At 41.2% G+C, this 14,464-nt stretch overlaps 2 protein-coding genes across 2 annotated transcripts in view; one reads left to right on the top strand and one right to left on the bottom strand.

Annotated features, from left to right (window-relative positions):
* Window positions 1-6,561, bottom strand: part of Ar (androgen receptor) — a 178,362-nt gene extending 171,801 nt beyond the window's left edge. The window contains exon 1 of the mRNA XM_028883888.2: window positions 3,927-6,561. Within this exon, the coding sequence (XP_028739721.1) occupies window positions 3,927-5,473 (1,547 nt within the window). The 5' untranslated portion in view covers window positions 5,474-6,561. The remainder of the gene's footprint in view (window positions 1-3,926) is intronic.
* LOC114703155 (tRNA (uracil-5-)-methyltransferase homolog A-like) overlaps window positions 6,177-14,464 on the top strand; it is a 70,607-nt gene continuing 62,319 nt past the window's right edge. Inside the window, 1 exon segment of the mRNA XM_037198777.1 lies at window positions 6,177-6,318. Within this exon segment, the coding sequence (XP_037054672.1) occupies window positions 6,177-6,318 (142 nt within the window).

Raw genomic sequence — 14,464 nt, 5'->3', positions numbered from 1 at the left:
ATTAATTAATTAAAGAGCATGCCACAGGTGTAATGAGAAAAAACATTCTGAGAAGTAGAGTTTATATTTCAATGTCAAAGGCATGTTAGGAGTGAAATAAACGCAAACCAGGCATAGGCAGCATTTGAGGAAGCTGCAGACAAAGACAAAATGGAGGAGTTGGGGGTTGGGGTAAGATTTCCTTTTCACTCCCTTACCAACATCACACAGTGCAATTTTTTGTTTGCTTTTTGTTATTATTATTTTTCAATATCATGAGTTCAGATATGATTATAAATTAAGCCTCTTGCTTTGTCCCACCTAGTCTGCATTCTCTTCCTTGCTTAAAGAGAGCTCCAAATGAAACTAATTGTCATAATATCACCATAAGTAATAATAATAATAACAAATTGTCCATGTTCAACTCACAGGATACCACCAAGAATGGCCACTGTATGTTTGCCAATAAAGAGATGAAAGAATCCTTTGTTTTATAAACATTTATGTAAACCGGATGAAAAATTAAAACAGTGAGGAAAAAATCAACAAAGAAAATTTAACATGCAAATAAATTCAATATATTATTTCCAAGTATCAGCTCCATGAATGAAACTCTGATGAAGTAAAATTAGCACTGTCAGGAAAGCACCCCAAACCAACCCTACAACTGAAAAACTCCAAGCTGCTTAAAAAACATGATACCAAGCTAAGAGAGATTGCCTACATAAGAGGGTCCTTCCATGAATGCATCTTGGGGCTATTTACAAATGGGGTGCCAACTGACTTGGCTATTTGACATTGGGTTCTAAGGACTGGGACCCAGGAAGAACTCACTATGTGTTTACTGACTACAGAGGACGGACACTCCTTCTCAATATTACTGATTCTGAAACCCTAGAGTCAGAAATCATTCATTGATCCTAAAGCAAAATTTTGCTTAACAAGACAAACTGTATAGAATATGATAGCCGGAAAAAACTTCTTGGTAACTAGGAAGGAAAATGGAGATGAAATGAGAACTGATAAAATGCCGTACTTAGGAAAACATAATAATAGGCAAGACTTTCCAGTGCTAACGCACTATTCAAATAATGCCTATCATGGATTCTGGAACAAACAAATAAAAAAAAATAGTAATTTTTTACTCTGCTTCTAAGTAATTTCTCTAAACCTGAATTCAAATTCTTGCATGGGCTCTTTAGGGCTCTAATTTGTAAGAATCAATGTTTACCACAGTATTATGCTGCAAAGTTGCAGTCTTGTTTCATCACCAAGAGAAAACAGCGCCATAAAATAGCATCAGGCTTGTAAACAAGACCCATTACTTTTATTTTTCCTTCTGTTCAAAACATATGCTAAACTAAGGAAAAAAAGAATAGAGCTATCTTCAGCTTCTGCCTTCTTCTCAGTAGAAACGCTGCTGATGTATGACACAGTTAATGCTTCAGTTAGCAAAGCTAAAGAAGTCTCCCTCATATAATTAATGTTCATGATAACACACAAGTGAAAAAAAGGAGGAACCCAACAAGTTATGAGAAGTTTCCAGAATTTTGAGGTTTTAAACTCAAAATCAGCATACAGTGCATGCCACCTAGAGGGAAAGAGCTCTGGGCTTGCCTTTAAAAAGCCTTTGCCTTTCATCCAGTTATGCCTGTAAAGTAAGGGGAAACAATAGAAAGTAAGAAAATATTTCCATTTTAGAGGTTGTTGGCATGCAGATTAGATCAGGTGAATAATTTTCAAGAAAATGATTCAAATGATTTTTCTAGACCTTAGAAACGGAGTTTGTCAACTCACTTAGTCAGAACTTCATTGACTCTAGTACATTCTCACTAGCTGAGCTCAATAATTTAAAGAGTGTCAGTGAAGCTTCAAAGTATAATACTCATCCTAATAGAGAAGGTACCCCTCCCATTAAGAACTGAGATAAAATCAGAATACTTACTATATAAGTGCTACAAAGTATTTTTATTCACTGGCTGGAAATTCAGACTGAATTTTCAAAACTACATCTTAAACCAACACAGAGAACTGCTGCTTTCCTTCTTGTTAAGTGAGCAAGTTGGGGTGGGGTATCCAGAAGGCCAGATGGCTTAGGTGGCTATAGTCTTAGCATTATGCTAGTTTAGGAGGCACTTTAGATAGTTCCACCCAAAGAAAAGTTTGTAGTAAAAGAGGGATTCCGTTCTCTAGTTGACAACCCTAGAAAAAATTAACCATACTGAGTAAAACTATTCTCATAAAATGAAGACCTTTTATCCCACAGTAAAAACCATCACAAAAATAAACACTCTAACTTAACTGGAAAAGATCTGATATCAAATGAATCTTTGAAAATCCTGTAAGACAAACCTTCAAAACCAAGTAGAATATAAGCCATGAAAAGAAACTGTTTCTTCAACAACTCAGAAAAAGCGTTTTTTTTTTTTTTGTTTGTTTGTTTGTTTGAAAATCTATCCTGTTTTTTTAATTTTTGGACACTGTCCTAACAACCAAGAACAATAAAATATTAGAAATTGTTAGAATCAAGTCACCAAAATTATAGTATATCTAACAAAGAGATTGGGGGGTTGTCACAAATAAAAGAAAACCGTTTGAGAAACTGACAAATTCATGGGGAGCATGAGCACCTCAGGCAAACCAAGCCTAGGCATTAATTACTCAGTCAATCCTCATCTTATCAGATGAAAAGATTATCTTAACTTAGTGGGGAAAACTTTTCAACTAGTCTCTAGGAGGTTCAAGAAGCAGTAGTAAATACTTTTAATATGGCGAAATTGACCACTACTTTTCTCCTGTCCTAATTAGAACCGTGGAACAACATTATGGTTCATAGGTCACTGACAGTTCTTACTCAATTTGTTACCACGAGCAACTCATGTTTTAAAATATAAGTATGTCCTTAAATCGAAAAATGTAATGAAGTACCTTACTCCTCCCTCCCCAGTACAAATTTCTGGCCACACTCAAGTAGCAGGACATGTTTTACAGTTTTGTTTTGTTGCAACACTTGTGAGTCAAAACCAAACCTGCTTAAATTGTTCGTTTACAGTACATTCTTTTCTTTTCAGGTCTAATTCAAGCCCGAAATAGAGAATTCTGATGTGTTCTCATCTACACAGAAAATAAACACATTTCAAGAGAAAACTGGCCCATATAATTACTCCCAACAGTGAACCAATGCTGAGAAATCCGTGAGAGCAAAGTTTCCCTGGTGTTTACCATGAAAGCTACCCCATCTACCTGCTCTAAATGTGCCCTGTTGGATTCTCTAGGCTGACCTCCAACCAGAGAGCAAGTCCCTGGTTGCTTCCTGGGAAGAAACTGCACTTCTTCACACCGGGGCCCTCAGCGACTAGACGCGGCTTCTCTTTGAGAATTGAGAACTTCTATTATCTCTCTTTGAAGGATACGGGCCGAAATCAGGTTTTTACTTTTATTTTCCTTTTATTATGCCAAGACCATGCACGGACAGAAAGGTGAATGTTAACAAACCCATAGACAAGAAACTGCCCACGTTTCTGATTGTGTTTCTAGGACTTTGAGGAAAGAAGAGGAAAAAATAGTGAAGGGTTTATGAGCGTCATTTCTGAAAATGGCCCATGCAATTGGATTTAACTTTAGTACTTGGAACCCTTAGTACTTGGAATATCAGAAAGATTTTAATGGGGGGATTTTAGGTGTCTGGGAGAAGTGTGGGGAAGTCTCAAAGGGCACCAATTAGCACCGGGAGCGCAGCAAAGATTCCTGGGCTTAGGTGAAACTCTTCACAAGAGGACAGTCCCCAGGAGGGCTCCAGATGTAGGACAGTCCTGCCTATAGAACTGACTGAGCTGTTTTAGGATCCCTCGGAATGTTCTCTTGGGCGGGATTGCTTAGATCCCCCAAAACGCAAACTGCTGCTCTGTGCCCTTGGTTAAAAGGCGGCAGTTTTAGGAGAAACTTACCGCATGTCTCCATAAGGTCCGGAGTAGTTCTCCATCCAAGGTCCCATCTCACTTTTGATGCAACTAGGACTGGGATAGGGTACTCTGTTCACCACTCCACTGGGGTACCACACTTCAGAGGCAGAGAAGTCACCCTCCTGGCTCGCCAGCCCCTGAGGGGGGCGAGTGTAGCCATAGGGGGCTACAGGCCCGGCCTCGCTCGGGCTGCTGCTGCCGCCCCCGCCGCCTGGCCCATATAATTGGCCTTCTTCTGCTGTGAAGAGAGTGTGCCAGGAAGAAGAGGCGGTGGCTGGGGGCGATCCAGTGCTGGGTCCGGCTGCACTCCCTCCGTGTAGGCTAGCCAAGTCCCCATAGCGGCATTGCGCCGCGGCCGCAGCCCAGGGGCTGCTGTAGTCCAGAGGGTTCTCCAGCTTGATGCGGGCGTGTGGATGGATAGGGGGTTGGGGGTGCGGCGGCCCGGTTAGAGCCAGCGGAAAGTTGTAGTAGTCGCGATTCTGGTAGGCTGCTGCCTCATCCACTGCTCCAGATTTATACAGAGACAGAGTGGACGGGATCTCAAGTGTCCCAGAGCTACCTGCTTCACTGCTGCCAGAGCAGCCCAGGCTCTCGCTTTCCAGCCCTTTGGCATAACCTCCCTTGAAAGGGGAATACTCAGCAGTCTCTTCCGTGCCTTTGCCCGGGCCCTCTTCCAGGGGAAGACCTTTGCATTCGGCCAGTGGCGCACAGGGAGCGGGACGCACCGCGGGTGGACCTCCCAGGAGCGACGCGTACATGCAATCTCCCCGAAGCTGTTCCCCTGGACTCAGATGTTCCAATGCTTCCACACCCAATCCCATGGACACAGACACTGCTTTACACAACTCCTTGGCACTGTCAGATATGGTCGAATTGCCCCCTAGGTAACTATCTTTGGAGGAAGAGGGAGCCCCAGTGGCCTCCCTTGCTCTCGCGCTGCTGCCACTGCCTTCGGATATTACCTCCTGCTGCTGCTGCTGCTGTTGCTGCTGCTGCTGCTGTTGCTGCTGCTGCTGAAGAAGTTGCATGGTGCCGGCTTCACTCAGGATGTCTTTAATGTCGGTGGAGCAGCTGCTTAAGCCTGGGAAAGTGGGGCCCAGCAGGGACAACGTGGATGGGGCAGCTGAGTCATTCTCATCTGGAGGAGCTGGTGGCTGCTGCGGCAGCCCCTTGCCAGGAGCCGTGGCAGTCCCAGGCTCTGGGAGGCAGCCGCTCTCAGGGTGGCCCTCGGAGGTTGACTGCTGCTGTGAAGGTTGCTGTTCCTCCTCCAGGGCCAGGTAGCCTGTGGGGCCTCTGATGTGGGCTTGGGGAGAGCCATCCTCGCCGGGCTGCTGCCGCCGCCGGCGGGGGCTAGTCTCCTGCCGCTGCTGCAAACAGGCCCCGGGAGGTGCTATGCTAGCGGCCTCAGGGTGCCTGGGGCCCGGGTTCTGGATTGCTTCGCGCACACTCTGGAACAGATTCTGGAAAGCTCCTCGATAGGTTTTGGACGGGGGCCGTGGGTAGACCCTTCCCAGCCCTAACTGCACTTCCATCCTTGAGCTTGTCTGTATCTTTCACTGAATTCCCTTATCCTGTCTCCTTGTCTCTTGCTCTGAAGAGTTCAACTGACTGATGATGTAGTAGCTGCAGCTAGCTGCCCACCTGCGGGAAGCTCCGGGGAAGAAAACTTGAAGGAGGAAAAAAAAAAAAGCGCCCAGATAGCCTCAAAGTCTCCTGTAAAGGAAGGCACGCACTAGACAGGATCTGCCCTGCTAGTTCCACAGTCTGTCCCTAAATACTTGAAGAACAGATTAAAAGATGCTGAAAGCTTGACGTGGGGGGAAAGGAAAATCCTCTGCCTTCCACATGCAATGTCCACTGGAGCAGGTGCAAATAAGAATTGGGCTATTTTCCTTTTGTTTTCTTTTAGCTTTTGTTTTGCTTTCGACTACTGAAGCTCTGACTGCCTTTTCATCTTTTGATTTCTAGCTCCACACACAGGGTGAGGGGCGGGCAGGTGGAGGTGCAGGGGGAGAACCTGGAATCAGGGGCTTTCCAGGGGTGCTGTTGCTCCTCAGTCTCTGTGCTCTCAAAAGCCTTCTTTGCAACAAGCTCGCCTGCTCTCAGCCAAAGGGAGTTACCTCTGTGCAAACTGGCTGGCAGAGCTGGGGGTGTAGGGGAGAGGGTTGGCCAGGAAGCCTGCCTAGTCAGCTCCCAGAGAGGGGACCTGGGAGGGGGTAGGGGGTAGAGGGGAGGATGACAAAGGCAGCTGTAGTCCTACCCGACACTTTCCTCGCTTCCTCTGAGTCTCCCGCAGCTTTTAGAAACTTCACCGAAGAGGAAAGGGCAGCTCCGGGGCGGCGGCTTCGAAGCCGCCGCGCTGCAACAGGCGTCGGCTGTAGCTGAGCTCCGGCTGGCGTGGTCTGTCCCTTTAGCTTCCGTATGGCACTGGAGTGGTTAGCTCAGTCTTTTCCCCTCTGATGCCCTCTCAGCCTCCAGATTTGCTCCGGACCCTCTGGCTTTCCCAGCAGGCTGGCTCCCAGGGATCTCCGAGGGGGCGCTGGGAGGTGGAAAGCAAATGCAACAGTTTGTGCGTCGGTCCCGCCCCCGCGGGCCGGCCTCCCTGCCTTCCCACCTCCTTTCTCTCTCCCCTCCCCTCCCCTCCCTTTTCCTTTTCTCCCCTCCTCTCACCACAAGCCAGCGCAGGGTGGCTTTAAAGAACGAAGTGCTGGCGTAGTGTGGGTGAAGGCTGGAGTGACTCCTTGTAGCCTTTGAGGACCCTTCTTCCCCAAATACCCCTGTTTTCCGGAACCAGGTTTTGGGCTCCAGACTAGAAGCTTTAATTTGGAGTGATTTTTAACAGACAAATCTACCGGCTCTCCAGAAGGCGAGCACAGGCCCGATTTCATTTCTAAACCCAATCCCAAAACAGTTTTGGAGGTGGAAGAGGGTGGAAGGGGCACTAGAAGTACCAGCTACCAGTAGCTGTTAGGGGTTCTTTCTAGGGTCCACCAGCACAAGCAGAAGGGGGAGCCCCAACAAATTAAAGAACAAGCTGCAGCCATGCCAACTCTTGCAGAAACCTTTGAGATTTTCCAATACGGTAGACAGGAAATCTTGACACCATGCCATTTGCCCTGGGATTTCTGGGCCCGAGAAATCAGAGGTCATTTCTACCATATTTCCTGCCTTTCTTCCTGTTGAGGATTACCTGTAACTGACTCTTTTCACTTCTCCAGACTTTCAAAGGCAAAAAAAGGAAAAGAAAAAGATAGCTATCGCTTAGACAAGTGTGCAAACACAAATGACAGAAACGCTGGTCCTGAGCAAATGGACCCTTGGTTTTGTCCAAAGGTTTGTTTGTATATAGATGCGTTGAGATTTCAAAATTGTTTGCTCTTGAATACTCCTATCCTACATAGAGAAATTACTATGGAGGGTTGTTCTTTCTTCTGATGGACAGGTAGGAGTGAAAGCAAGTGAGCAACAGAGAGTGGAGGGCAGACCTACACAGGTTTCCTTGCAGAAAGGCTGTAGAATCACCCTCTCACTCATAAATAGCGTATGCATCTGGATCTGTGGAAGGTCTCTGTTCCAAAAGACACACAAAGTTTGTTTTGTGAGACTCACGTTGTAAATATTTGTTTTTATTTTTAAATTCTTTTGTTAGGGTTTTATCTTCCTTTTGAGGCAGGGCAACATTTGTTTTGTACAGCAGACAAGTCTTGAACTCATGAATCTCCTGAGTCAGCTTCCCAAATCCTGAGGCTGGTGGACTATGCCATCACACCTGGTATTTCCACGTGTGTACAGGCCTCTACAGTGAGGGGGAAAGCTTTAAACTGTGTACTGAGAATTTCCCCTGGCCAAAGGAGTGAGTTCAAACCTCAATGGGGAAGAGAAGGCTATAGATCAACTCTATTTCACAAATGAACAATCGAATCGAGGGTATGGCTGTACTCTCTATATTAACAGAATGGAAAGCAGCTTGCCATTCTGTTGATACATTAATTGTACTCTCATCAGCTCCACATCTCTTGAGAAATGGTCATTACAACTTTACATCTATCAAAGCTTTTTCACTATTCTAGTCAAAGGGAATTGAATCAACTGGCAAGACAGCAGAACAGAATGAATATGTCTCAGAGCCAGGAGAACTATTTGGCTATAGATTGACAGTGGAAGCAGTCACTGATCGAAGTGAATGAGCAATGTCAAAAGAAAAGAAGGACGTATGTAGAAAAGAGACCAGGAAAAATTAATGTGGGAAATAATTCATCTTTCAAAAAGTGAAAGCACAATAAATATTCCAACCAAAGAATGAAATAGTCTGAATGAAGTTTATGTTGCTTCCACAGCATTCAAGTTGTTTTAACAGATTTCCTCACAGAAAATTGAAGCGAAAATACCTCCCCTCAGAGGGCTGCTGCAACAGTGAAAAGAGATACAATGTATAAAAGAGATTTGTAAATAGGGAAGCATTCTGAAAGTTTGAAGGATGTCCTTTTACACACACACACACACACACACTCACAGACACACACACACACAGACACACACACACACACACACACACACACACACACACACACACACACACACACACACACACTCTCTTATGGGTAAAGGCCAAAGGACTACAGCGGATGCCTGCATGTTGTTCCTGAGAAGGCACCCAACATGTTTCTTTTTACAAGGTCTTTCACTGTCCTAGAACTCATTAAATAGGCTAAGCAGGTTGGTCAGTGAGTCTAAGGGAATCTACTTGTCTCTCTGCCTCAGTGGTGTTGGGGTTCAAAGTGTGCAGTTCCATTCCCTGGCTTTTTGTTTATATGTGTGCTAGGGATCAAGTCAGGCCCTCATGATTGCCACACAGGACCTTTCCAGATTGAGCTGTCTTTCCAATCTTTTTTTTTTTTAAACAAAAACAAAACAAAACAAAAAAACTTCTAAAGTGAAACAAACTCTTACCAATTATCATGATGGAGAAAGTTAACTACTGTGATCTCACTATGGGCATATCCATTATTCGAACTTTGTACTCTAATCCCCTTCTCAAATCTTGTTTTCCCACTTTTGTTTTTACTATCAAGAGACAACTGCTGAAGAATATGACAGAAATTAGTACTTACACAATGTTTTTCTCTTGCTTCCTCCCACTCTTTTTTTTCCTTTGAAATATTTTTAGCTGTTGAATAGAATCCATGGTGTTCTCCCAGGTCATTTCAGTTCATAGTAAGTATCTCTAACAAATTCAGGGGGCTTTTAGAATGAAATTTTCCCTAGCCTTTGCTCTGGAAAACTAGAACAAGTTAACCTTCGAAACATGGTGGGTATTTGCATAGTCTTAGGAGTATATGCTGACATAATTCACAAATCTGTTTACTTCTCTTAATCTGGCTGCTTTCAATACAGTTCAAGACACTCTCATTTCCTATCTGGACAGCTCTTTCTTTGCCAATCATCCTTCATTGATCAGGCAAATGGATTATATATGTAGCTTTATAAAGATAGAACTTACATGCAATGGACCACATACATTTAAAGTTGTACAAATTGCTAATTTTTGAAACTTGTCAATATATACATCTACAGATAATAATATTTCCTTTCAAGACACCAGACTGATGTATATGAAAGCATTCTTTTGTGCTTCTTTGAGCTTCTTCTCCCTTGCCTCCCACTCAGGCAGCTGATGATTGATCTGTCAATATAGATTAGTTTGCCTTTTTAACCCAGAATTTAAAGCAATGGAATCATAAAATATGTACTTATTTGTCTTCACTAGGCCTAATGTTTTGATATCCATCCAAACTCTTATATGGATTATTACATAATTATTTCTTCTTTATTGCTAAGTAGTTTTCCATTGTGTTCCTGTATCACAATTATTTATCTACTCACTTTTCACAAAGACATATATTCTTTCAGGATGGGGCCATTACTAGTAAATATACTATGAACATTAATAAAAAGATCTTTTTTGAACATATGATTTAACTTTGCTTAAATAAATAAAAACTCAGAATTTGATTGGGTGAGTCACAGGGCAGTTATATGTTTACTTTTGTAACAAAAGGCCAAGGTGTTCTGAAATAGTTACACCAGTTTGCATATAAAAATTTTACCAACACTTGATATGGCCAACATATATTTAATACTAGCATTTTAGTCAGGTGAATGAAGGATTCTGACTGAATTTGCATTTGTCCAATGAATAGTTATGAATAATGTTTTATATTTGCTTATGCTTCATTTGTTCATTTTTATTTTAATTGAGATATAATTATATGATTTCTTTCCTTTACTTCTTCCAAACCCCCATTGCACTTTTATTCACTTTCAAATATAAAGCCTCTTTCTTTAATTATGATTGTTATATACACACACACACACACACACACATATATATATATATATATATATATATACATATATAATGTTCATAAACATACAAATACAACCTGCCTAGTCTACTTCATGTGATTTGGATATACACAATTTTAGACCACTTGATATTAGATAAATAAATAGAAGGCTCATCTCTGGGGAAGATTGTTTTCTCAGTATTGTTAGGTATCTGTATATGTTTGTCAAGAAGTGGGACCCCTTGAGATTTCTTTGCCAGGAGGTGGTGGCACATGTGTTTCATCCTAGCACTCGGGAGGCAGAGGCAGGCAGATCTCTGTGAGTTTGAGGCCAGCCTGATCTACAGAGTGAGATCCAGGAAAGGCGCCAAAGCTACACAGAGAAACCCTATTTTGAAAAACCAAAACCAAAACAAAAATAAACAACAACAACTAAAAAGCACTTTAGCATGTCTATTAGTGCTGTAGTTGTCTGCATCATGTTTAGGAAGCTGTATTATTGAAGTATCATGAGTGTAGCTTCTTGGTTATTTTAGGAGGCAAAATCTCACAGTATATTTCTTGGACCTCTATGTTTTTTGTTGTTTGTTTGTTTTTCTGTTGCTTCTTCCATTATGTTCTCTGAACCTCAGGTGCAACAGTTGTTGTGTGCATGTAGCCATTGGGCACCCCACAGTCAATTATTCTCTATATTTTTACCACTTGTGGTTTTCTATAATGGTCTTCATCTGCTACTAAGAGAAGTTTCTTAGTTGATGGGTGTGAGCTACATTTATGTGGATAAGCAGTATAAATATAGTTAGGAATTATGCTAGCTTAGTAGAGAAGTGGTAGTATGTTCTCTAAAATCCATGACCTCACTATGCTTTGGTGGTTGGTTAGGTTTCCAGTGCCAGACATTTTTTTCCTCTTGTTGAGTGGGCCATAAGTCCAATTTTGGAACCATTGGTTGTTATAAGTCTAAGAGATTCTCAAAACAATGTAAGCTTTTGCTATTGTTTGAGGTTGCTTACCAGAGGTTTAAGGTAAATTCCTATTGCTGAAGATACCATGCACTTTAGATGCAGGACTCAGAAGATACAATCTGAATCTCACCTGAAAACCTCCTCCCTGAGAACTAACTTTCATAGTGCCAGAAGGTATTATTAAAGCTGCCAAGGAAGGGAAGCCATCAGTAGTCCTAACTACCTGTAGACCAAAACAATGGTCATTACTCTTAAGATATAAGTGCCGTTTTTGCAACAATAAGATTATCTTGTCATTCTGGTCATTGTTGTGGTTCTTAGGCTTCACAGATTTGAAGGATTATTGATGGCTCTTCTCCCTTAGACAGCCTCCTCAGATACTGAGAGCTATTTTTCAGATAGGAGATTTCCAAGTCATTTCTAGGTCATTTCCCCCAAGTTATATGTCCAAAAACTGTATGGTAACTTCAGCAATGAGGTCTTAATTTCAAGTTTTAGGAGGTAACCAAGGGTAACAGTAATAACCAAATATAGTTTTAGGGTTCTCTTGGACTCTCCTGGCCAACAACTCAAAAGGATGTTTTCCATGCCTGGAAATGTAAGATAATCTATGGTTCTTGAGGTGAGCATTATTTACATATAAATTAAAAAATATTTATGTTATGATTCATAACAGTAGCAAGATTACAATTATGAAGTAGTAAAAAAATAATTTTATTGTCAGGGGTCACTACAACATGAGGAACTGGATTAAAGGGTCATAGCATTGGAAGCTTCAGAACTACTGCTCTAGAGCTAATTTTTCCTCTACCACCATGACCAATTCTTAATTTCTGGGTATGTTCCAAGTTATATACTCTCATCTAAAGATTATGAAATATGATCCATATATAAGAGAAAGCATGCATCATTTGTCTTCCTGGGTTTGAATTATATCACTTACTATAATTTTTCTAAGTCCATCCATTTACCTGCAAATTTCATGATTCCATTTTTCTTTACATCTGAATAGTGTTCCATTGTGTATGTGTATCATTTTCATTATCAATTCATCAACTGAAAGATACTTAGGTTGTTTCCATTTTCTAGTAATTGTGAGTACAACATCAATGAACATGGTTGACCAAGTATTTGTGGAGTAAAATATTGAGTCCTTTGGGCTTATGCCAAGGATTTGTATAGCTGGAGCATGTAGTAGATATACTTTGGTGTTTTGAGAATTCTACACACTGATTTTAATAGTGGCTTTTTTTGTAATCCTACCAACTGCAAATAAAGAGTCACTGTTCTCTGCATCTCTACCAGCCAGCATTTGTTGACATTTTTTTTTTTCGAGACAGGGTTTCATTGTGTAGTTTTGGTGCCTTTCCTGGATCTCGCTCTGTAGACTAGGCTGGCCTTGAACTCACTAAGATCTGCCTGTCTCTACCTCCTGAGTGCTGGGATTAAAGGCATGCACCACCACTGCCCAGCGACAATTGTTTTCTTGATCTTGGTCATTTTGACTAGGGTAAGACAAAATGGCTAAGTAATTTTAATTTGCATTTTCCTAATTGCTAAGGATATTTAACACTTCTAAAGATATTTATTAGCCGTTTGAATATCTTCTTTTAAGAACTCTTTCCAGATCACTATTTTGAATGGGGCATTTTTTTTATTCTTTTATTTTGAGTTGTTTGTACATTCTTGGTATTAATCTTGAGTTGGATACATTCTTGGTATTAATCTTCTGTTGGATAGCTGGTAAAGATTTTGTCTTTAAATTTTTTTTATTCATTTTTACATACCAACCACAGATCCCCCCTCTCATCCCTCCTCCCGCTCCCCCACCCCTGCCTTCTCCCCTCCCACAACCCACTTCCCATCCCTTCCTCCAAAAGGGTAAGTTCTCCCATTGGGGGCACAGCAAAGCCTGGTACATTCAGCTGAGGCAGGACCAAGCCCCTCCCCTCTGCGTCAAGGGTGAGCAATGTATCCCACCATAGGTAAAGGGATCCAGAAAGCCAGCTCATTCACCAGGGATAGACCCTGATCACTTATACTTCTTATTTTGTATTTGATTATCTTTGTTTGTTTATTTTTAGATTTAAGATTTTTATCATTTTTAATTATGGCTACTTACTATTTTAATTACAGAATTTTAAAGACTATTTGTGCACTGTGGAAACAAGTACTATGTTAGATAGAAGAGTTAATGGTGTTTTACTCAATCTATAGTTTTTTTTCACTGTCTTATCTGTGCCTCTTTTCTAATATTTTATTAGCATACATGCATTTTATAAAATAACGTGTTTTATTTTAACATTTTCATTTTTGTGTATATCATAGAATTTGATCACTTATCTCCCTGCCCCTAATTTCCCCATCTTATTTTGTTTCAGCTTCTCTACTTCCCTTTCCAAAATAGTTTCCTTTCTTCTTTCAATCTTACATATTCCTTGGATGTTTGTTTTTATTAGTGCATACTGATTGTATAAACTAATGGACCCCACTCTGACATTTTAATATTTGCATATCATGTATTTTGAACATGTTCTATCTATCCTCCATTACTCTCTCTCACCCACTATTGGCCCTTCTTCCCAGTTATCCTTCTAATTTTGTGGGTTTCTTTCTTTCTTTTTCTTATGTCTAGCTTCTGCATAAAAGGGAAGAGTTATGATATCTGTCTTTTTAAGTTAGGCTTATTTTAATCACATGGTAATCTCCAATTCCACCCAGTTTACTTCAAATGACATAATTTCATTTTTTGTTATGGCTGAATAAAACTCCTTTATGTATTTATACTATATAGTGGGAATTTGTTCCACCAATTAGCTTTTAGGTATAAACCTTTATAGCGTGGCTTCTGATCCGAGTATGTGATCGCTTTAAAGGAGGGGGGGGGCAGGGTACTTCTTCTTGGAGTGGATTCAGAAGGCTGGATCCATTTGCTCCTGGCAGAATGGACAGTGGTTGTTCATTTGGTTCTGTATTCGTGAGTGTATCTTCCCCTTTACTTCTTTAATAAATCCTTATTACCCCCTTAAACAGACTCATGTGGATTTCTCATAATAATACTATATTTCCTTTATTTATTAGTTGATTGATAGGCTGATTCTATTTATTTTAGTGTGTTTTAAACAAGTGTCTGCTTGTTTAATTTTTTCTTATAATTTATTTTGATCATATTCTTTCCCTTTTTCCAGATCCTCTCTACCTCCTTACCCAT

Source organism: Peromyscus leucopus, chromosome X (assembly GCF_004664715.2).
Source record: "Peromyscus leucopus breed LL Stock chromosome X, UCI_PerLeu_2.1, whole genome shotgun sequence".
Taxonomy (NCBI): Eukaryota; Metazoa; Chordata; class Mammalia; order Rodentia; family Cricetidae; genus Peromyscus; species Peromyscus leucopus.
This window is presented reverse-complemented; position numbering and strand designations above follow the sequence as displayed.